This window comes from Spea bombifrons, chromosome 3, assembly GCF_027358695.1.
Source record: "Spea bombifrons isolate aSpeBom1 chromosome 3, aSpeBom1.2.pri, whole genome shotgun sequence".
In the NCBI taxonomy this organism is placed as follows: Eukaryota; Metazoa; Chordata; class Amphibia; order Anura; family Pelobatidae; genus Spea; species Spea bombifrons.
Window position 1 is genome coordinate 70,968,136 of NC_071089.1, and position 25,828 is coordinate 70,993,963.

Genomic DNA, 25,828 nt, shown 5'->3' on the forward strand with positions numbered 1-25,828 from the left:
ATATATATATATAAACTAAAATATCAATGAAACAAACTACAGCATAATGCTGTCTCACAAAGGAGAGTATTGTTATGCATCCAAAAATACCAAATTCTAAACTGTAAAACAAATGCAGTTTCCCCAGCTCATTTGCAATGCACAACATTACCATATTAGCAAAAATAATTCTGTTAAATGACAACCGGTAGGAAGGAATGCTATATAAGAGCATGAAGCGGAATACACCAAAACCATGTCCTTAATTACACACTCTGTGGCACCCTTCACCCCGGAATCTTATTTCTCTACCAGGTTACAACAATTTTCATATAAAAGAAAAATCTAAATGTACGTTACTGCCTTCTATGATGGATTTATGTCAAATGTAACTATATAAAAATATATGCAATATGTCATTTCTCGAGCCAAACAATTGGTGGCTTTGGGGATTCACGGTTTTGCACGTCTTCGTTCAATAATCCAAAAATACACTTACGTTTATTAAATTGCATAATTAAACTGCCAGTCTGCAAGTTCTGTACTTTTTTAGTCTGAACCAAAAAAAAAACACACCAGAAAATACACAGAGTTTAGCTTTAAAGCAGTAATTTTAAAAGTTTGTTTAAGTCTGAGCTGACTGTCCCCAGCCACATAAAAGGTCTGGTCTGTGCTTTGGTTTATGTATTTTGGTAATGAGAATGGGAAACTGCTAAAAATGGAATACCCCAAGAGTTAGTGAATGTATACTTTCCAAATGAAGCCGTTATGCTGCCAGTAACTGCCTCCGCCTTTCTTCAAGCTGGCATTCTTAGCTCTAAGACAACACAGGCGAGATGCAACACTTCTCAGACTCACAAAAAAACTACTTTGGCCAGCAATTAATAAGTTAAAGTAAGAACATTTACTTTATGAGCATATTTAATATATTTTTTAAATACATACACATACACATATATATATATATATATATATATATATATATATATATATATATATATATATATATATATATATACACATACATACATATACACATTTACACACATACACAGTTCTGAAATACACTCCACTTTGTACTGTCAATAAATCATAAGACCGATCACTTTACGAACACAAGAGCAAGTCTTAGAGGGGCCTCTAGTGGATTGTAGTACCAAAGTGGCATGACCGGAACTTACAGTACTCTGCTAACGCTTTTAAATGGTAATTTTCTTTAGTGGTTGTGATAAAATTAAATAAAACAAAAAAAAGGTCTTCCTGTACCTAACAGGCAAGCACTACATTCTATAGAAGTCAGTCTGGATTAATAAACATTTACTGTCATTTTCGGCCATGGTTTCCTTTCCGCAATTTGCAGCAATTAACCTCCCTGACCCTACCCCCTCTTTTTAAATGACTTTACAATACTTTACAATAATATCCCGTTTCTTGATGTGCATTTACAACTATTCATTTCTAAGCATAATGCAGGAAACCAGTGTTCATTTACTTTTTTCTTGACACTGTATGCATAGTGTTTGCCAGTGCATGTGTGTGAGTGTATGTTGTTGGATAGTGTGTGCATGTGTATAAGAGTGTGGTGTTAGTTTGTATGACGTTATGAATGCTATAGTATTGCACTAGCATGAGTGTGTATGTCAGCATATAGTGTTAGCGTGTGTGTGTATTAGTGTATGCTGTTAGCATGTGTGTACATGAGTGTAGAATGTTAGCATGTAGAATGTTACTGTATGGTGTTAACCGTGTGTAAGTGTATGGCAAGGCTTAACAAACCCTAGGCTAAGTTGACTGTGGCTTTATATTTTGAATGCCAGAAAGAGTAGAAATTAGTCACTGGATACAAAACATTTCCAAAGTAACATTCTAGGATGAAGGAGAAAATGAAAACAAAATGAATATATTTAAGACAGGTTGATGATCCTGTATATATTCAGAATTCTCATGACAGGCAGACTAATGCATTTGTCTAAGCGTCCCTGTTTAGGAGACACAGACTCTTTCTGGGAACCAAATGCCTGTGCCCTTGTGGAGGCTACATCATTTAATCACAAATGTAATTTTACTATATGGTAAGAACATTACATATGTCAAGTTTTCAATGGTGCTTCTTCCAAGTACAAATATATTAAATGGAAACATATACTATGTAAATAAACAGAAATTATATTTTTGGACATACATGTTTATATTAAATCTAGCGGTGATTACAGTCTCGACTTGTTTTTTGAAGTGTTTTTGTGTGAAAAAGACTGGAGGGCTCTTTTCATGTGAAAGCGCATTCAATAAGGGGAGACTAACTTTCTTAAGAATACACAAACCTTAAATAGATTTGCCCCACTGTGAATCCTAGTCTCACTCACAAAGGTAGTCTGGAACCAAAATGCAAAGGTGGTTTCTTCAGAACGAGAGAAACAACAGCCCTTGACATATGTTATGGCCTACACGGGTCTTGTCACTTAAAGGATGGTTAGTATCCCAGTTAGCATGTGGAAAAATACATACAAGAGAGGTGAGCCGCGAGCAGTCACTTTAAAAAGCTTACCCTACAGTGTATTGCCACCTGGGAAAGTTCATGAAAGCAAATCTATGCTTTTGAAAGCACAAGTCGCATCATGCATAATTCTGACGGTGCTACCTCGGTGAGCAGCAGACAAACTAAAGTAGTGTTCCTAACTGATATAATGCTGGTTTAGTGAGAGGTATTTGTGAAACACCCATGGCTTATTTCACTGGCCCCTGCAAAGAAATGGACATTACAATAATTTTAAATAATGCAGTCCAGCATACAGCTCAATATTTCATATTCAAGTTCTCCCGAGATTTAGAACAAGCTAAAACAAACGAGATTAAGAAAAACATGCCCAAATGTAAAACACATACTAATTATTTGCAACGTAATGTGGAATTTGTACTACTCGAGCCAGTATTAAAGATTGTGCGTCATGTGACGGACATTAAATAAGGCCAAATAGATGTTATGACTCAAGCAATATCCATCTATCATTTCAGATTCCTTTCACCCCAGCAATTTAGTTTCTCAAAGGGGTTTTGGATTAGCTGGTGAGCAAGGCCGTCTTAAAACAATGACGTTTTACAGTTAAGCTTAACAAATGGACCATAGTCATGGGTCAACAAAACACTGTGTAACGCCTTCGGTCCCATTACGACATTCCTGAACGTCCTTACAACCTGTTTCAAGAAGCCTATTAGGATGTAAAGGCACATCCTGACTTTGTTGCAGTGGCAGGAACACAGTAGATCAGACTGTCCATCGACAACCTGGACGCTCCTCTGCTGCCTTCCTGCCAACTGATGCCGCTAGCGCCGGTATGCAGTCATTCAAGGAATCGCACATTCCCGTGCGGTAGGTGTCCCGGTGGGTGTCGCAGTAAGTACACTTGAGGACAGGAGAGCCTCAGTCTTTCTAGACTCTGTTGGGCTCTGCCATTGCTCCCTCTGATGGCAGATTGCAATTATTAAGAGAGGAAAAATATTTTCTCCATGTTCCGAAAAAAATTAACAAATAAATACTGAAATAATAATAAAATAAAACGTATGAGGTCTCCAAAGGGATCTCAAGCCATACTGCACTGGAAAAAGTGCAAGAACTATATGAAAATATTTTTTTTTTCTTAAATAAAATTGCCCCTTAGCAAAAAATTGCTACCCCCCACACTTCTTAAGCCAATAGTATTCAAAAAATATGTAATATGGGGTAATATGTAAACCATGGATGCGGCCCTCTTGAACATAAAAATATGTATGTAGAGTATGACCGTAATCAGGAGATGTTGCTGAACATAAATTGGGTCATTGTTCAGGTGAGGCACTTACAGTATAGAAGAAAATTTGAGCCAGATATTTTCTTGTGATATTTTCTATTTTAGAAGCGTTTTTATCTATTATCACCAATAATTATGTTTTATGTATTGCTATGATTTTAAAAGAAGACCCTACTCCATCTGAACAAAATGATGGATAATTTGTGCAGGTTCATCAAAAAAGGAAAAGGGCAATCATGCTTTAACAGACATGGTAAAAATGAAAAAAAAAATATTTTGGTCCTTTGGTTATGAAAACTCCCAAGCCTGAAGGGATTCAATTACATGCTAGCCTAATATGCAAAATATTAAGGGTGCGTAAGACTCTCCGGATTTAAATCCCACCTTCTATGATCTTCCCAGGGAACAGATCTAGAGAGTAGTTTAATAATGCAATGTTTAACAGTTTTATTTTTTTGGATGGAAAGAGTTCAGAGGTATTAGAGATGACAGAAAATCAATAATTTTTCCTACACATGCAAAAGTTTAGCTGTACTTGAAACTTTGACAAACTTAATTCTGCATGAACTTGTTGCTGTACCTTTATTTTGTGGGGCATTTAATAGTTGAGGATTGACTTTACGACCCTATAACTTCATCAGGCACCTTGTAAAATCATTTGGATTAGTCGTTAGTGTTTCCTTCAATCAAGACAATATTCTACAGCTATAATCTAAAGTGGAGAACAAAAGGAATACATACAGAACAATAGACGAGCGCCAAGATCAACATCGACCAACAATTTGCTCAACAATGAAAGGTGTAAGTTCTGCAGCCAAAGTGAAGTTTGTATGTCCAAAAAGACTAAAACAGTTGGAAAACATTAGCTCACAGAAAAAGTAACAACCAAAATACAAGAACTTATTTTGTGGCCATTGGCTAAGTATAATAAAAATAAGCTATACAGCTCACCAGGCAGAGAAAGAAAAAAACGTATACTGAGAAAATTAAAACAAACTCACCCAATATAAACAATGAAATGCCAGAATTTCAAGCTTTTGTATTACAAAAAAAAATTCCAAGCATCTGCATAGACCAAAACGGAAAAAAAACATCACTGAGACAAAGTGGACTTAACGATTACATTAGGCACTATACAGCAGTTTATGGTGGGCGCAAGAAAGCTTTAGTCCAGAGTCCCACCAGAGTCTGCACACATGTGATATTACATTCTTCATAACAGTAACATGTCTCCAACAGTGTTAACATGGCACATTGGCCAAACCAGGCCAGCACTTCCATGGGTGGGCAGATTTCATGAAGGAGGACTGGCTCACATTCTTGAGATGCCACCATGCTGTGGAAGGCAAGTGCTCAGCAGGGCCCCTTAATACTATGTTAGGCGGTCCTGTAGATGAAAAGTATCAGCCTTAAGTGCTTATAACAGGAATGGGCAGAGCAGGTGGGGGGTGTGTGTGTGTGCTGAGGTCTTGAGAGGTTTGGAAGGAGGTGGTTGGTGTGAGTGTATGGGATCCTTCATCCCTGCTCCTTGGGCCAAAAGGTAGTAGCACATCACGGAGGACATTCTGCTCATAGCACAATATGGAAGGAAAACCATTGCATCGCAGTAGCCACTCAGCACTGCCAATTAACTCACACAGTGGAGGGGTTATGTTTTAAAAAACCTTTCGGATGCAAACTTTTGTCAGACTATTTTTCAAAGTTGAACCAATATCTAGGTCCCGACCATGGGTTCACAGTAGTTATACTATACATAGACATATTATATATTTCACAGAATCTCGACAAGAAAAATGTATTTCTAACTGATCTTAATGACAATGATAAATGCATGAGGATTAAACTGTGAAGACCAAATACCTTATGAAACCAGATGAAGTACAAAATAATCACACTTGTTTATAGACTCTTCAAATACAACTCAAGATCCTAAACAACTCTTTGACACTATTTTATTCTATACACTACAATGAAACCGCTGAAGTCTGCAAATCTTGGAATCAGACACATTACCTGAATGTCCTTAAAATTTGTGGCAAGAAACCCATTAGGAAGTACAGATACGTTCTGACTTTTTTGTAGCGAGAGCCTAGACTCTAATCCGTCAGCAGAAACCAGCATTGCCGGCTTCCTGCTGACTGATCGTGTGTGACAGTGTTTGTTCCCCATCCAAAAATTTACATTCTAAAAAAAATGTAATTAAAAAAAAAAATGGGAAACTTGGGGAAAATGTTGGAAAAGTTGATTGGGAGCCCAGTGATGTCATTATGACATCATCAGCAAAAATTGCCCCTTACCACTACAAGTAAAAAAAAAGAAAGTATATTAGAAAAGTTAAGTCTATTTTAGTTAATGATTTTTTTTCTAATATCACTAATTATTATGTTTTATGTATTGCTAACTATGTTAAAAAGGTCCTACTTCTCCAGAACAAAATCGTCATTTTGCAATTTCTAAAGCTGAAGATGCTAGTTTTCGGTCTGGTTTCAGCTAGAAAACTGTATAAAATCTAAATTCTTAATCAGCCAGAAGGCTTTAGTTCTCCTTACTGTGGACTAAATACAAAGTCCCTGTTGCATAGTTAGCGCTGATGTAAAATATGGCAATATCGCACAAAGGAAGTATTAAACTGGTTTGGTTCCATGTTCATCCTGTTCAATGATAGTATCATTCTCATAGCAAAGTGAAGTATTCTAAGTGCAAGAGAATTTATTGATTCCACATTTTAAAATACCCCAAACTCTTCCCCTGTAAATTGCTGGCATAGCATAGTAGGGATTTAATAGAAATTCCAAAAAATAAACATATCGCTGTACCTTGCAAACTGTTTCTATGTCCCATGGCAAAATAGTTCTCAAATCGATCACTTCACAGGACAAGCCAAGCTTTTCTTGTGCCATACTTGCAACTTCACGTATAACATGAACCTAGAAGCAAGCGGTAAGAAGAAGAAAAAAAAAAAAAAGCAAGAAATTAAAACATACAAAAAGCAAGCATTCCCGACACATCAGGAAATTAAGTGGTATATTCAATAAGCAGAAGTTGGCAGTTTTAATTTGACTGTATATAATAAAGGAACAACACCAACGAACTTCTTTTGTGAAATTAATGCACGGAGATTTATGTCCTTTCACAGATCTTACCATGCATTATGCAGGGTCACAACACCCCCCCTTGGGGAAAGCCCATCGCAGACAATCCTTCATAATGTATAAAGTCAGTGAAATTAATATCACAGGTCACATAAAGTTTAACAGGTGACTGACACACGTGATGGAAATCATACTTTAATCCCGCACTGTAAACCATTTGTCTTATTATCTTTATTTAATGCTCTACTAATACATCAGGATTTTTTTTTTTTAATTTATTTTTTTTTTTTTTTAGCCCTGACCATCGAACTGCCTCCCCTTAAGGAATAGAATAGACATTGAACCGCAATCCCAACATCAGTCCTAGTAGGAAGCTGTAACCTGCTTCGTGAATTTCGCCTATATATATATTTTTTTAATTTATTTTGGTAGAATCCACACAATATTCATCATAGATTGTTTACAGGGGTGCAGTTTCTCTTTAATGGCTTTTTGAAAAATATTCATATAAATATATGTACAAGAAGTAATTTAGAACATGGGATTGATATAAATATTAGTATTACCAATGTTATGTTTGATCTGCCATTAATACAAGACAAATAATAGTAATATGTTGCATATAGGTGTGAGAATTGAGATTGGGGTTGATTAGCATTTTCCCTGTATGCATAAACCATTGCCCTACTAAGAATAAAAACGGTCATCAATGGTAAAGAAGCACATTAATATAACATTTATTAACCAGCAGTGAGACAGTTGAGATGTGCAGGAGTAATAGGGAGGAAATAATCATCTTCTATTTTATTGAGTAGTGAGACTACCGTCATTCTTCATAGAGCAAAACTAAGGGTACATACATACATACATATATAATATATACATATATAATATATATATAATATATAAACATTTTTTTTTTTTATTAATAAAAAAAAAGACATTGGTTAAAAAAAAAAAGCCAATGATACTCCATGCATTCGTGTGAAGCAGGATTCTACGGCACCTGGAATTGACACAAAACAGATGTCAATCTACTCACAGCATTCTATTTCTTTGATAATGTGAAATATAAGAAAATAATTGCTACAATCTGCTTCACATACTTGTATGGAGAACAGCAGCAGTAACTTCAAGCGGGCTGTCGTAAGAGGCCTCTCTTCAGACGTACAGTAAATGAAGAGTGTTTTACAGCCAGCAATACTTTTTTATTATATGGTTGGTCTGTCAACGTGTGAATTACAGAGGCACGGCGGATGTACTCTTTTCTGATTTGGTGATATAATGAAAGCTATCTCAATGTGCGAATCATCTAGTGAAAACACTGAACTGAAGTGCAATGCCAAAGGGTGGATATGGTAAGCGTGTACCGTGCATCAAAAATAATTAACAAGTAAATTGCACTAAGATATTGAATTCCACCTATTATATGAATTGTGGTGAATATGTAACTAGTAAAGCTCAGTGAGATGCATGTTAAACAGGCTACATAACTCGGCCCTCCTCAGCTTGCTGACTACAAGTCCCAAAAGGACCTACTGGGGATCAGGGTGTGCAGTCTGACAATACCTGGAAGACCCATTATTGGACAGTCTGTTACATAGATTTTGTTCTGGGGTAACTTTGGAATTAAAACAAGAAAATGTAAAATCAGGTTTCGTAATAAAAAACCTATGTTAATAATTGATGTATTTGATTACATGTGCCTATGGTATACATTAAACAAGTTTTTTCTGATGCTGTATGAATTGATCGCGTCCCCGATTCCAACACACATCATTGTCCCTTGTGCCAAAACAGGCTTTCCTGTTAATTTCCACTTTGTCTTTTAGCATTATTGCGACTGTAAATCTTCTTTGATATCCGCTATGGACCATGTGCATTGATTATGTTTTTTGGTTCAAACTACTAAATAGGCCTTTAAGTATACAGAATGTGACGTCTTCAATAAAACAATGAGGCTTTACAAAAACTCTTTGCTTTATACCAAACTTGTTATTTCGTGTCCAGACAAATTAATACAAGCTGTGATTGGGCTAAATATAGATGCCACATATTCGCAGCATCTTGCAAGTGCCATTCGCATGCTAGACCGAAGGAAAAGAAGATGTGCTCAACTTTTTCCAGTTTCCTTGGTAACAACCTACTTTTGCGTCTCAATTCCTGAACGATGGAAGAAGGGCGGCACCATATTTAAAGGGCACATGGCATTCCAATAGGGTGTTTGTTTGTTTTTTGGTGTTGCAAAATGTCTGCATTTTGAGAAATGTCAGCAACGCTGGCTAAGCGAAGAAAGGGATCTTTGGTCCTTATCTGCTTTTCCGTGACTTGCACGTCAATGGTCATTAAGGGGTCCATTCTTCTATAGCGCGAGTTTCAGGGACATTAAACCATCCATTTAATTGTTCAAAGTGATGGTTGCAGTGAGCTAAGAGGTTTTTTTTTTTTTTCTTTTTTCTTTTTTTTTTTTTACCAATTTCAAGTCTAAAAGCTTTTGTTTTTAGTCTAGACTTGTGCTCAGGACCGATGCAGATACTAAAGGTGAAAAGGTCACTCATCTGTATGGTATTAAATTATTAGTGGCACATGGCCTCCAGACTGCCAAAGAGACAAAAATATCAAGTTTTATCTTCTGCTCCATGGGCAAACAGATGCATCAACTCAGAGCGCAAGAACTTTTTTACTTTTAAGGAGGTGGTTAAAGAACTTTTAGATCTGTATCTGGTGGCATCCCTTACATACTTCATCATTTAGGATTTCTTTGCACCACGTTTTATACCTCTGTGCTTCCTTTCATGTGTTGCATTTGAGCATAAGATCTTATATTTCACTATAAGAACAAAATGAGTTTGTTAATTTAGAGGACAAAACAGAAATACCATTAGGTAAATGAATAATAATAATAATAATAATAATAATAATAATAATAATAATAAAAACTGACCTGTGTACCCCAGGAAAGCAGAGTAACATCGCTTCCTTCCTGCAGGATCTCGGCCTGAGATAATGGAAGGTAATAAGGCTCTACAGGGACCTGTTCCACTGTAAAATAAAACAGTCAGGCATTTAAAGAATGCATCTGTTACCCAGGGAAAAAAACTGCCATTATTTTATTATATCTTGCATTGTAAAACCAGCTAGCGTAACATTTCAGACATGAAGATACATGTAATAAACATTGACTATTCTATGCAAACAAAGCGCCAGTATGACTGCAAAATGATTACAAAAAGAATGTTCTTTCAATTGTCCTGGTGTATGGTCAGATACACAAAATTCCAATAGTTACCGATGACTGGGGAATGGATACATATATAAGCAGCTTGTAAACTTGCAAGAGCCTCTTGTCTTGTTCTTGTGTGCTGTTACTTTGTATATCGCATACTAATTAGTATATCGTCAGTTAAGATTGCGGTAACTTTTTCATTTTCCTCTATTGTAACAGTGTTACAGAATCTGCTGGCGCTCTCTAAATAGATTTGTTTGCATATTTAGTAATGTTTATATACATATGGCGAGAATATGGACACGTTGATGTAGCCATTTCTGGCTCCAATTATGTAGGCGTGTGTGTCTGTATGTATACGTGTTTCTCTAAGAGCAGAGCCCTACATACTCTCTGTCCCTGTTTTTTGTGCATAATTTTGTGCAATAATTAAAAACACACAAACTTGTTGTACAGTGTCGCAGAATCTGTTGGCATAATATAAGACAAACATTAAATGCGCACAATAAGGTTTCAATATGAAAAATTTTAAATGCCAAACAATTCTGTCAAATCTTAAATTCTGAATCTTAATGCATTGCAAGGATTTGATTCAAATGATAAATTAGAAGGGGCACAATATCAGCCCTACCTTGTTTGTCTCTATAGTAACCATTGATGCAAGTTATATTCATTTCTATATCAGTTCCTGCATGGCACATGCGATACAAATAAACTAAACAGAAAAGGTCAAACAAGCTCTCAGAAGCTTCTCCGTTACCGCCTGAGAGGGAGAATGTCAAGGTGACTCATTTTTCCATCCTCGCTGTTTATCATTACATCCTTATTGACAAGAAATGAAATGCAAATGTTGGTTAATGTGCTATAAGAAGAACTGTAACTAATAATATACCTGTTGTGAGAGTTTGCACTATGTATCCTAGTTTCACATTTTTGTTAAATATTTTCTGTTTCGCTACATGTACTGGAAAAACAATGGAGATCAAAGGATTGGAGCTGCATTGAGTCCCAAGGGAACATGGCCATCCTTTCTCCTGGGAGTCTCATTGGAGGAAACCATTAAGTGTCTCTTATTACCAGTAGCAGGTTATTACCTCTTCCCATTCCCGTATTCAGGATTTCACCCGCGCTGCACCCATCCTGTGGAAGTCTCTTCCCCGTTCCCTCAGACTTTCTCCCTTGTACGCAACTTTCAAAAGCTCTCTGAAAACCCTTTTTCGAGAAGCGTACAGCTTTCTTCCTAACGCTCTCAGCCATCATCCTTATGGAACCATCTGATCGATCAACAACTTAAACAGATCATCCAGACCCGATCAACTCATCCCCATCCAAGCAGTCCTCTGCTATTGTTTCACTCCCACCCTCTCAACCAGCAACTAGATAGTAACCTCGCAAGAGCAGGGCCTTCTTCTCCTTCTGTACCAGTTACTGTGTGTGACTTTAAATTTGCCAACTGATTGTAACAGCGCTACGGAACCTGCTGGTGCTTTATAATGTAGGGGAGGGCAATGTAAGGGGGGGCAAATGCATATTGGGGTATTCTGCAGAATTATCTCCATGCATTTGCAACAGGGACATCAAGCCTTCTTTCATATTATGTATTAGCAAGTATCAAGTAATAATATCGGGAAAACGATGCAGAAATGTACAGATAGTATTTTGTTAATAGTGGGATTCATGGCGTTAATCCTAATTCTGTATCATAGCAATCTTTTTACATCACAAGTAGCCATAAGGTCTGGTTTAACATATTGATTGAACAGCGTAGATGTCAGTGCTACCTATGAATTGCTTAGAGCAATTTCTCCAAGATCAGTATTAATGACAGTGACCTTTCTCTTCCTGGGTGGCACGTGTTACAGAAATAATTCCTTTCTATGTGCTTGCACATGGCTAACGTAAAAGCAAATTTTAAAAAAAATCTTGTATATTAGCTAGAAAGTAATGACACGGAAACAGAGAGGTTAAGAAAGTTTTAAATGCGATGTGGCAGATACCAGTTGTATGTAACTGAAGTGTGCAACTAACTATTAATAATGGAAAATGTATAACACTTTCTTGCAAATTAAGACAATACATCATAAGAGCAGGTTTTTATATTTTTTTCTATACTCTTGATTCAAGCTACTCATTAATTCAAAGCTATTTTTATGATTTGCATTAATATTTTTATTTATGATCACATTCAAATATTTTCCAGACAATCAGTGTGTGTGTGTGTATATATATATATATATATATATATATATATATATATATATATATATATATATATATATATATATATATATATATATATATATATATATATATATATATATATATATATATATATATATATATATAGCATTGCCATAAAGAATCAGTTCAGTGTGGTGTTTGAGCTGGGGGGGGGGGTTTGAGTAAAAATAAATAAATAAATAAATAAATAAAAAAAATCGCTCCAAAAAGCATGACCTCCTACAAACATCTAGGTTTGTAGATAAAGGAAGTTCTTTGTGCTAAGATGACAACCTTACTGTATACAGCACTGTATTTAATGCTCAAAGACAATTTTTTTCAATCAAACTTCCTCTTTAAAATATTTTTTTAAGCTTGAATGCTTTTAAATGCTTGTACATATCTGATTGACAACGTAAGTGCCATACCAATCAACACGGTCACATTGCATCACGCGCTAGTATGCAATTACAGTGGGATCTTACCAATAATACGACTGTCTGGTTAAACGGGCTTGGATTAGTGCCTATGTACACACCAGAGCCTTGTCAGTATACTTTACAATGTAGAAAAAAACCCACTGTCAGCACCAAGCACCAAGATCCTGCCAATCTTAGAACGAGTGTCAAGAATCATACATGGGTTACCAGTTCTGCCTATTAGCTTACAGAGATCAGTCCATCAGATCGCAATCTGCTTGTAGTTGAGAAAATATGATTAAATTACAGCCGTGAAAGCAGATGTGTAAACTGTGGTGAACTATGCTGGGTGCCATTGGACAAAAGTCTTCAAATATTGGAAAAACATAACATATAAACGCACAAGAGCCTGCATACGTTTTATAAAAGAAAATTCAATTTTTCTTTTTCTTCAAAGAATAAAAAATGACTAACTCTTGGTAGACTTCGCCAAGCAAAACAGAGAAAAGCCAACACAATACTTGCTAGCCAAAGCATACAGTTGTTGCTTTAACGGAAAACATTTGCTCGCACACGAGAGCGGCCATGCATTGGATAAGGATAAGCCAAACTTTAGATCATGTTCTGAACAAATCATAAAGCCAGCCACATGTATAACCTCGGACACAGTGAACTGCATTACCTGCTGCTCTATATAGTATCTTGGGTTCAAAGAAAATGCATGGGTTTTTATCTTCTATACAAGAGAGCAGTAATCCTTTTGCCTGAACTGGACTTCTAGGAACAACCACCTACAAAAGACAAAAACAAAAATAAATTTAAAAAAAAAAAAAAAAAAAAACCCACACACACTAGGGCATAATTTCGAGAGATTGAAGGCATGGAGACAGATTTATCACCCAAGGGAAATTCCTTTTTTTTTTTTCTTCAGTAACCCAAAAATATAATCATGCTTTTACGTATGGAATTTTGTATGTATTTAATTAATCCATCTGGTATTATACTTTTGCTTAGTTTATGTACTTATTGATATATTGATTTTCCATTATCCAGTTTGATCATCTACATGTTATTTATTTAAAAAGTCACATTAGATGAGTACTCTCTTTAATTCTAGACACTATGGAAAGCACTCCTTTATATTTTATATTGGAAATTCATATATGTCTTCTCTTGTTCATTAGATTCAAATGATTCTTTCGGTCCTTTACGTTTTTTGCATCAGGAGCTCTGACCATGACAGGATTATTATCATTTTGAAATTGATCTATTAATACTAACATACATTTAAACATTATCATGCTAAGTATAATCAGTTCGGCAAGGGTAGCGGTGTATCTCGATGAGATTGTTATATTTATTGTCACTACTGGGTTGTTGTGACCCATGAATAACTTTCCTTCGTGTTATATTGTCATTTAAGCGAGTCTCCCATGCTGGCTGATGGAGCCAGAGCAGGGTTACCCCATTTTCATCTAGTCTTATTATTTTGGTCGGTTATACTGGTTTGCTGTTGGCAGATTCTGTGTTCCGCTTGAATACAAATGTTAAAGTAGCAATGAGTACTGAAAAATAATCTAATTGGAATAATCTCATGAATAAAAATTTACATTTTTTTTTCTTTTTTATGTGTATATTAGACAAGAATACAAAACAAGTCATACGTATAAAGATTTTCTATAAATGAATAGTGCTGTTAAGTAAATACACCTTAGCTGATCTGTTATTTTAGTCTTTCCTCTTAGGATTCAATCACAAACACAACACAGACATTTTCAGTTTCTATGGCAACAATATATCACTGCCTCTTTTTAAGCCACGTGAGAAATAAGTGCTCCCTTGGGAAATGTATTCGATAAAACGTTACATAATTGAAGAACTATTACTTAGGAAGGTTGGGAATTCAGCAGCAATTAGGTTTCTGCGGTAGGTGGAACAGCATACTTAAGCAGCCATTTTATGCATGAGTAGGTTTTATAATTTAGATTTTACGCCAATGCTTTCAGGTTACAGATTACTTCATATTAGTGAATGAAAGTAATGGTTCAGAGCCTCTCTTTCAACACTGAATAACAATAACTCACCCGTATCCTTATTATATGAAGCATTAAAAGGGGTTACAAGTGGCTGCCACAGCTTTAATTAATAAACATGGCTATTTTCAGACCTATTATAAGAATCCGACACTACTTTTTTAAATGCAAAGCTGAAATTCAACCATAAGTGACCTATATCTGTGGGAAGAAACATTTCTACAACTTAGCCTTTCAAAAATATTCATATTATGCATTACCTGTTTTCATTGGCTTGTAATTTTTTTTTGATTTTTAAAGCCAACATATTTCTGCAAGGCTGCGGTATTTAATGTTTAAACTAAAATGTTTCAATCTTACAATAAGCTTGCCAATTGAAAACAGTTTATTTTTACCTTTATCCCAGGGCAGTGAGCAAAGAATGCTTCAGGACTTTGGGAATGGTATAATGCGCCATGCCCCACGCAGCCCCACGGAGCTCTGATCGTCAGACTGCCACAGTTAAACAGATCGCCCGATCGGTACCGGTACTTCGCAGCTTCATTTACAATCTGTAACACAGAAACAGCCAGTTTAACACAAAAACTATCTGAAATTAAGTTAAATATTGAGGTATTAATTACATGAATATTCACTAAGAACCAGCTGTAGATGACAACTTATAAGCATGAGCAACATATTTCCAAACATATAAAGGGAAATATTGACAGGGTTATTTAGAACTGGTTAGCCATTAATCTGGCATAACTCACCCAACAATTACTGGAGAGTATGGTAATAATTTATAAAATGCATAGTATTTTGTACATATTCCAGAGCAAACAAACCGAACACAGGAAAGTTGCTCTAATACTGGTGGAACAGCTGTTTTGTATTAAGGAAATGACAGGTATTGCAAATCACAAAGTCTATAATCATATATCTACACTTCCGCTCAAGTTGAGCTACTGTAAAAAAAAAAAAAAAAAAGAAAAAAAGCAGAGGGCTTTCAAGGGAGGAAAGCAATTATGCCCACAAGGTAATAATATTGGTATGTTAACATATAAGAGGTAATTTTGGAATAATAAGGTTTGAAAGATACATGAACAAGTATAAAGTGTCTGGCATAGGATTTTGGTTTTACATTTTCAAACAAATGCAGAAACGACTATAGTTTACTAAACCAATGCATTTGTTTTATTAGCTATAGCCATAAAACACGAGTAGAACAAAATTTAAAAAATACCTATGGGGAGGCTACTCTCTATTCACATTAGCACAACGTGCTTAATAGCTACAAGCAGTGCCCCAATTCAGAAAAGGGTAAATATTGGTGATACAAATAGTATAAATGTGCCCTTTATAACTTAGATAAAAGGGGGGGGGTCTATACACCAAATGTGGGTTGAGGCTATTACAATAGAAAAAAGTCAGACTACAGCCAAATGTTTCTTATCCAGCGATCCATTTTATAACTATGTATAGCTATTCCTTTTGTTTTATTACACAGAGAGCACTATATTTTCCAGTACAACTATACAATACACAACATCTTCAAGCAATCATTGCAGACAGTTATACAAATATATAGGCATTATCAAATTATATTACACAATTCTTTTCACTGGTTTAAATTACTATACTTCTTGAGCTCCTTTTTTCTTTTATGTTTGTTTTTCTAAAAACTAGTGAGCGAATTTAATTATTCACATTTAATGTGAATGAAATTAGTGCCCGATCACTTTTATCCACTTACATCTTTTTGTTCTAAGTTCCTCTCCTGTCACTGAGCCAGTCTGACTAATTCATTGCTTGATTTTTCTCCTTTCACTTATACCTCAAACATCTGTATTCTCCCTTTTTATTAACCAATTTTCTGCTCTGTATGTACTTCTGCGCATCGAAGGCAAACTACAGAGTCCTTTGCTTAAATGTTCTGTAATCTTCAGTAAAATATCTCCCAAATCTAATTTCTCTTGGACTCTATATAAAGATGTTCAAGGTCCCTGACAAAATAGTCAGCTTTCTGTAATCTGGAATATCTGGCACACCTGTTAAATGTTTGTGAATATTTTTATGTGTTTCAACTAAATTATTATATTAAGGTGGGTTATAAGGGTTTAAAAACTATAACTCCAATTTCTTCCTTCATTGGTTAGATTTAAAGTGATTGGCAAGTAGACTGAGCACATATCTCCTGTTTTCACCCAGTTTTACCTAGATTTGTTCCAATAGACATCCTTAATCTGCAGTCCTGAGGCTGCCACAGTTGTCCGCCATGTCATATTTTGAGTGACCTGCACAGCCACTGAGCTAATTATTTATGGCGATGCTCTGAAGTCCTTTCATACATAGAGTATAATTTATCAGCGTGTCCAGCTGGGTGACTAAAACTGAGCCAATTTATTTTCACAGACAGTATGAGAAGGTTTAGTAGATTGTGGTCTGACTGCAGGAACTGACAACCAAAGAAAATAAACCCTCTCATAATAGGATCAGAAAGACCCTATAAGACCAAACTGGATGTTTAGGAAGGCCTTGGGATGATGGGTTGTGGATTTGCATTACGTAAGAATGCAGTATTATTAAAAAAATAATCTCAAAGAAAACAGCCATTTATAACTGGGACAAAATTATTTAGAACAGCAAACACTTAAGAAAATGTTGATTTGAAAATAAACACGCATGTTGACCTGCCATCTGAAATATTACTATTGGATCTGTGGATAAAAACAGTCTTAGTCTACAAATTGACAGTCGGGCTACTTTCTTAGACTTCCGTGAATCATATAAAAAAAAAAAAAGTGTAATTTCGGTATTCCATAAACAGACAGTACAAACCTGATCGAATGCTGGAAATATGTAGTCTGCAAACTGGATCTCTGCAATAGAGGTTGCGCCAGTAACTGCGACACCAATGCCAAATCCAACAATACCCTGTTCACACAAGGGTGTGTTAAAAACTCTGTCTTTACCTGCAAAACAAATAGAATAATTGACACATTACCTGATCAAGCTAACAGTTATAAAATCTGGTTAGAATTCAGCTCAAATATGAATCACTGCCGGCAAAAGGAAACCAGACTCTTAATAAAACATACACAACATCAAGATCAGAAACACTGCGGCCGTTGTAAGTGCTGGTAAACATTGTGTGGTTAGGGAAGACTGACATACCCTATTATGTAATGTCAGACAGGCCCTAGCTGCGGTAAAAAGTGGATCATACCATGACACAGAGAGGGTATTGTGAATGGCATGCTGTTAGGAAATGGAAAATCATAAGCCTTCAGATAGCAATGAATTCATTAAGACCACTAAAAATACCTGCTATATTTCTTTAAATGACTAAGCAGATATGCTTCAAACCTGGTGATGTAACCTAAACAGAAATTCAAAAAAAGGGAAACATTTCTATATTTTTGGATACAAAGCGCTACCTCTATGCCGAAGAGAACACATGGCAAGGAGACACTTGACTTTAACGCTAGCCTTCATGACACGACAATAGAATAGAAATAACTTCCGGGCGCCTGGGATGTATCTCTGGTACTGGTGAATGAGGCCTGGTGAAGCGCTAAGGCGGGTGGCAGGGAGCAGAGGAGACAGAGGGGCGCCGAGCGGTTGCCGAAAATTCTTTCATGAGCGACCTCTTGGCACTCCTCTCTCTCCTCCGCCTGGGTGCAGTACAGCGTTTCAATTGGGGGGGGGATACAGCATGATGCGAGAGGCAAGTGCCTCTCTTCCTCTGGCCGGTTCCTACGCCCTTGTGTGCATTAGTGTATGGTCTTAGCATGCGTGCACATTAGTGTCTGTTACTGTATGTTAGTTAATTTATTTAGCAATTGATATGTATCAACTAGAAACTTGATTCATTTGTTTCTTAAATGGATTTTTAGCTAATTTATTTATAAATTCGTTATTAAAAGGGATTATCAATATATTTTTGGTATTGATTAATACTTCAAAAACTTTTTTTTCTATTTATAACAAATATATGTATTTAGATTTAAGTAACATTGGATGGTTGAGCATCACCTTAGAAGATAGAAGGGAGAGGGGAGATATGATCAAAAACACATACAATAAATATACAAAAGTAAAAACATGATGGGGGGCCCCCTTCTCCTACATTTTTTGGCTGGCTCCTAGAGACAAAATAAATATGCTGACCCTTGGAATAAAGAAATAAAATACCAAGAGTATCAACTCAAATAATATCAGTTTTATACTATGGCAATTAATAGGGGAATAATTCTAACCTACTTATTAATGACGTAGCTTACTAAACTGAGATCTTTTCTTTATCGTTGACTTGCTATGAAAGAGCGTTTGTGTTCATAATTGATATTTCAGATGAATAGCTTGGAAATCTTTATAGACCCGAGGGAAAACACCTATAAGCTAAGCACCTTTAATTGCTTACAGCTTGGAACCATTTTGCACATTTAATGACCTTTCAAACAATTCATTTACAGCTAAGACGCATTAAAGCTTTTATGCGACTTGTGATACATTTTTTTTCTTCCTTGCAATCACTTTTATTTAAAATGTATTAGTGTTAAAAGGGCATATTTTAACATGTAGGAATATAAGCCAGTCAGTAACTATTACAAATGAGATGTGTAAAAGGCAACATGAAGATACCAAGAAAAAAAAAAAAACAACAATGAATTATGTGCCTGTAACCAGTATGACAGATTGTTTGACATACAGAGCTGTGAAGAAGTATTCATCGCCCTCTTCATTTCTTTTATTTTTGCTTATTTGTCACATTTAAACGTTTAAAATCATCCAACTAAATTTAATAAGACAAAGACAAATAAAAATACAAATGTAGCTGCTTAATGACCGCTTAATGTATTGGAGGTAAAAGAATGAATCAAACGCTATATCTATTGGAAAGAGTAGCTGCTCCCTAAACTTAATAACTACCTATGCCACCCTTGGCAGCAACAACTGCAATCAAACCTTTGCCATAACTGGGAATGAGTCTTTTACATCACTGTGGGGGAATTTTGGCACACTCTTCTTGGCTTAATTACTTTAATTCAGTCACATTGTAGGGTTTTTCGAGCATGAACTTCCATTTTAAGGTTATACCACAGCATCTCAATCAGATTCACGTCATGACTTTGATTAGGTCACTCCAAATCCTTTGTTTTGTTTCTTTTAAGCAATTCAGAGGTGGACTTGCTTGTGTGCTTCAGATTGTCCTGCTGTATAACCCAACTGCACTTGACCTGTAATTCACAAACTGATGGCCAGACATTCTACCGGATTTTCTGGTAGTAAAAATAAAAAAAAATAAAAAATTCAAGGTTCCATTATGGCAAGTTGCCCAGGCCTTATTGTGGAATGCTGTGGTAGCTTTTATGTCGGATGTAACCGTACCAATGTCTTCCAAAAAGTTCCACTTTTTACTCATTGGTCCACGGAGTCTTGGGGATCATCAAGATGTTATTTGGCAATTTCCACATGGATGTCTTTTTTGCACTGCCTGTTATTGTGGAACCATGGAGACTTACCTTAACTCAGGCAAGTGAGGGCTGCAGTTCTCTACAGGTTAATCTGAGTTTATTGTGACTTCTTAGAAGAGTCATCGATGCACTCTTGGAGGAATTTTGGTAGGCCGGCCACTCACCACTGTTCCAAATTTCTCCACAGAGATAATGGCTCTCACAGTGGTTCCCAAAGCCTTAGAAAAATGTTTGTAGCCCTTTCTAGAATGATAAATGTTAATTGCTTTCTCATGTGTTCTTGAATTTCTTTGGCTCATGGCATCATGTGCTGCTTTTTCAGACCTTTTAGCCTACTGTGCACTTTCTATTTAATTGATATTTGCATTCAACCTGGCAGTAATATTGTCTAGGTATGGCTAAGGAAATTGAACCCAATTATCAATTACATTTGGTTAAATGGTTGTTTTAGTAACTGGGGGGGGGTTACTTTTTCACATAGGGCAAGGTAAGGTTGGATATCTATTTTTCCTTCTATACAAAACATATATTATGAAATCATTTAAAAAATGCATTGTGTTTACTAGGAAAAAGTAGTGTTTCTGCACCTCTTTCTCTGCTTGCATTGTTCTGGCTTCTTGGAGTACTTCTGCAAAAGGGTTCCCTTTTGAAGAAGTGCTCCAGGAGGCCTAGTTAACAGAGCTGATGCTGGGGGAGAAAAAAGACCAAAAAAGAACACATAAGACTGAAGAACAAACAGGGGCAAGAGAAGAAGCAGAGCTGTGGAATATGAGAAAAGCTCACAGAATCAGTCGGTGGAGTAGGTAGGGACTTAAATTTTCTTTAAAACAAACTATAAGGGTGCGCCCTATAATCCGGATAATAGGGTAAATATGTCTTAGCCTAATTTTCTTTTGCGGTTATAGTTACAGCCACAAAACTGGGAAAAGGGTGTATAAAAAAAATACATGTTTTTTTAGCCCTACTTGTCCTGAAAAAAAATATATGTAGGTACAATTATCCTTTTCCTATTTTGAGAATTACATTTTTGCCAGACCTGTCACGCCATTTCAAATGAATCATCTAGTCTCTCTACAAAACACACATATTGTAAAAGACTATTGTATCACATAACACACTGGATATTGAGTTAACAAAAGTTAGAGAACAGTAAAAAAAAAAATAAAAAAAAAACATTAAGTAAATAGGTTGAAATGTATGGGAAATGGAAGCAGAACAGAGGAGTAAATTGATGGTAAAACCCTTCTAAAATTATATAATTTGTAGATGGTTACAGCATACAAATATTTATTTTCGATGGCAGACCAGTACACTGCTTTTTGTGTGGTTGTGTGATCATAGTTGGGCATACCTATAGTAAAATGTAATACATAATATGGAAATGTTAAACAATTAGCTAATTTCTTGGGCGTAAACCTAGACAGGACAGCCAAGTTTATCAATATAATCAATCTCGTATTAAACCTGTTTCTAAATTACATCAGTTTCATAAGTGTTTGGGATCTTTTACAGATTACCATAAAAATGCCTCCACATGTTACATTATCTGTACTATAAATCACAAAACAAATGATATACACAACACTACAAAGAAAATATAGTTACTGTGTAGGGTTTGGCATGAAGAGATTATACATTTTTCATGTTTATTGCATTACGTGATCACCCACTGAAGACAGTACGTTACGTTCTACAAGGTTCACAAGGAGGACAACTGTGTTGATTTTTCCCCACCTTTGGTTGGCCTCCCAAAATGAACCCCCCAGTGTCACAATAGCCATGGGTGTCTGGCAATTCCTTGACAAATGTTGGGGTGTTCAATGAATTACCAGCCCTGGCTAAGCAAACAGTTTTGCTCCTCAACGCAATCTACCTCGAGCACAAAGGTCATGTTTAACCAAATAAGCCTAGAACTCAGCCTTGCATCATGTTCCTACGCTATAGATAGATACAGACAGACTGTATCTGACATGCCTAGTCTCTATAGTGATTGCCGAACTGTAACAATTATGAAACCTGAGCTAGATCCACAGAAGCATTTTCAATGCGTTGAGTTGGACCCTTTGAGCACAACACACAAAAATTGCAAATAAAAAGTCAAGATTTATATTTGATTTTGGTTTTGAATCCTGGTTACAATGTTTCCTCTCTTTTAAGAACAGTATTTCACAGGAGAGAACCAGTTTTCCAGTCAATGTGATTTTTAAATACTGCACTATGCTGTGAAATGATCACAATCACTCAATGAACTATATATCTTGTTTTTACAGTCAATTCCTTTTTTTTAAGTTTCCAAACAGTGTACTTTATGTGCTTCTTTCCTATACCAAGCGTTGTTTCTCGCTTCACAATTTTAACTTACCATACCGGTTTCCTATTATTTCTGGCAACCCCAAGACTTCTTTAAAGATTCAAAAGAAACACTTGGTCTTAATTATATTATTCGATGTAAAGCCAAAAATATGTTTCCAGAAAGATTTTATAACTTTGACTATTACTAGTTTTCATTCTCATACAGCATAGCAAGGTCGGTTCCTCTACAGCTAAGGTCAAACGCACCATGCAGTTCTATAAAGACTATCTTCATTAAGATTCACTTTAGTTGATTTTCATTATATTAACAATTCCAAATTATTTATTTTACATTTAGACGTTCCACTAGTTATATGTTTATCACTAGTAGTAACGCAACAGCTGCGGAAAAGGGAACTAAAAGTAATTATTGTGTTCGGCTTAAAACCGCCCAATATCTACTAGGAAAAGAATACTGCCTTATTTAAAGATGATTTTAGAGTGGACAGTCAACGTACATAAAAGTCTCATGGTTTTATCATGTAACCGTGCACTCTGGTATATTATGCCAATGTTTTATTAATCTTTATTAATCAAATAAAAGAAATCACATTTGTTTTCAGTTTCTATGGCAATAACCTATCAGTGCCTGCTTCTGCGTCACATGCGTTCCCGGCAACAACAACAACAACAACAACAAAAAAAGATTGTTCTAAGCTAAATAATTAATTCTGGGAAGGGTTTAGGCATTCTACAGAAATAGGAATATGAAACAGCATCTTTAATGTGGCTTAAAAACGGAAACCATCAAAAGTATTTTAACGTGCATCCAAAGCAGATTATGTAGGTACAAGGCATCAAGTGTGCTGATCAACTAAAAGGTGGTTTTGACTTGGTTAACTACGTTCATTATGCTATATATAAATTCCATTTGCTTATAAGGTTTTGTAAAAGAATCCGACAACAGTTAATAGCCCTATGAACCTACCCATTCACTGGTTTACATTGCAGCTACACCCCACAGTCACAATCTAAAAACTCAATTTCCTATTCAGAATGCTGGTAATGCCGGAAACGGGAAGGAAACGTGCACACAATAGGAAATAATTATTGTATGTTAGAAGATGATTAAAGTGGTTAGGAATGTGCGAGTACAAACAACTCCACAAAAGACAGCCACCAAATTTCCACCAGCAAGGAGAAAAACAAACAGAAAGCGACAGCACATAGGAACCTACTTGCTTAAACACCTTCAATGTGTTAACTGAGAGGGTAGTGGATGCATGGAATAGCCTTCCAGCAAAAAGTGGTAGATGTTAAGTAATATTTCCTGATATTAGTCTTAAACTAGAGGGGCAAAGGTTTAAAAGTATGTCCTCTTGTTGTGGTAGTATTTCTCATTTTAAATAAACTCCTTTATCATGTTGACTCCCTTTAAGTATTTAAATGTTTCTTATTATTTGTTTTATATATCCCCTCTGTCAATTCTTTCTTCCAGGCTACATAAGGTTAAGATCCTTTAACCTTTCCTGGTAAGGTTTATCCTGTAATCCATAAACCATTTTAGCAGCCGTTCTCTGAACTTTCTCCAACATTTCTATATCCTTCTGGAGATACGGTCTCCAGTACTGTACACAATACTCCAAGTGAGGTCTCACCAGTGATCTGTACGACGGCATGAGCTCTTCCCTCTGTCTACTGCTAATACCCCTCGCTATACAACCAAGCATTCTGCTAACATTACCTGCTGCTCTACTGCATTGTCTACCTACCTTTAAATCCTCAGAAATAATTACCCCTAAATCCCTTTCCTCACACGTTGCGGTTGACAAAACAAAAAAAAAAAAAAACTCTACAGCATTTTTTTTTTTACTTTAAACCTAGATAACTGTATGGCAGCATTCTGAAAATGTTATAACTTGCTTTGCTGTACACACCCGTAAACCCCTTTTAACACATCTAGGAGTCCCCCGAGCAGCAGAGGACTATTTTTCCAACAGGAAATTAAATTTTTTAGCACTTCAGAGGTATAGCAAAAATTCCTACAAATTCCCCAATGCAGTATATCCCATGTCAATGTTATCATTTTCCACCAAGAACACCATGCACATCCAAGAATTCAACGTGAACAAGCCACAGCGTATGTTTCTATGGACAGTGATGTCATTTGATTGATTATTTCAATTCATGGGGGATGCTACTGGTGAAAATATAAGATTGCTTTATGTATTCTTCATTTTTACTCAAAAAGTAAAAAAAAAAGAAAATATGGATGTCTGAAAGGGTTAAAACACAAGGCAAGCTACACTCAAGCAGGGCTAACAATGACTCCAAAACGCATACTTCTTGAGAGCAAATTGTTACGGTGCAAGAAAGGGATGTCTACTCTTGAACCCTGCCTTGGGCGCATTAAGATTTTAATTTTAAGAGTTTGTAGGGTACACATGATCCTCTCTGGCGTACACGTGATTTTATGCCCAAACCAAACTGCAGCACACTGCGGCAACGCATCTGCTGTAATTATATTTAGTTAAAAGTAGCTCTTGTTACCCAGCATTTCGAAACAACTAAGAGAACCGTAACTAGTTGCAAACTGAACTGGTTTCTGGAGCTTTGAGTGGCTGCTGTAGGGTTAATGTTAAACAAGTTATCACTGCAGACTTTTAAGAACATCTATGATCTAAAAATGTACCAAATGTATTAACTTCACAAACAGTATACAAGTGCATATATTAAACAATTACTTTATATTTGTTACCAAATTATTCTTATGTGATTTTAGGAAAACGATACAATTCTTCTAAACTCCAGAGAACCCATTGAGCATTGTCTTCCACCGTTACAAAGTTAACAGAGGTCTCAAATAGAAGCCGTCGTCACGGGCTGCCAAGCATTAATGCATCTTCATTTACATAATAATGACATTGATTTTGCTAAAGGACAGTGTCTGCGCCTACGTCAAAGATAAAGAAGCAGACGTGGGCAGACAGACATTCCCGGCTGAATGTTGACCATAGGTGAGTGCACCGGGCCAGGTTACACGAAACCATCTGCGTCACCAACAGAGGAAGTCGTTGTGCGGCTGTCGGTTCCAATTAACCTGTCTTGTTATGAGTTTGCTTCAAAATCCACCAACCGAAATGGCTGGTGCCCTTTTGTCTCCCAACGGAGAAAACAGAGATTAACCAACAAATCACAAACACAAGAATATGTGTTGTTACATATACTGAATCAAATGCAAAAAGGAAAAAAAATTAAACTCCCATGGAATCACAGAAGCCACTTTAAATGGAAATCTTAAAGTCTTAAAGACCAAAGAGCAA

General features: G+C 36.0%; 1 protein-coding gene across 1 annotated transcript in view; it reads right to left on the reverse strand.

Moving 5' to 3' along the window:
- Positions 1 to 25,828, reverse strand: part of BCKDHB (branched chain keto acid dehydrogenase E1 subunit beta) — an 86,120-nt gene that overhangs the window by 39,760 nt on the left and 20,532 nt on the right. The window contains exons 4-8 of the mRNA XM_053458758.1: positions 17,575 to 17,708; positions 15,150 to 15,305; positions 13,404 to 13,512; positions 9,801 to 9,898; positions 6,581 to 6,691 (exon numbers count right to left, since the gene is read on the reverse strand). Of these exons, the coding sequence (XP_053314733.1) occupies positions 6,581 to 6,691; positions 9,801 to 9,898; positions 13,404 to 13,512; positions 15,150 to 15,305; positions 17,575 to 17,708 (608 nt within the window). The remainder of the gene's footprint in view (positions 1 to 6,580; positions 6,692 to 9,800; positions 9,899 to 13,403; positions 13,513 to 15,149; positions 15,306 to 17,574; positions 17,709 to 25,828) is intronic.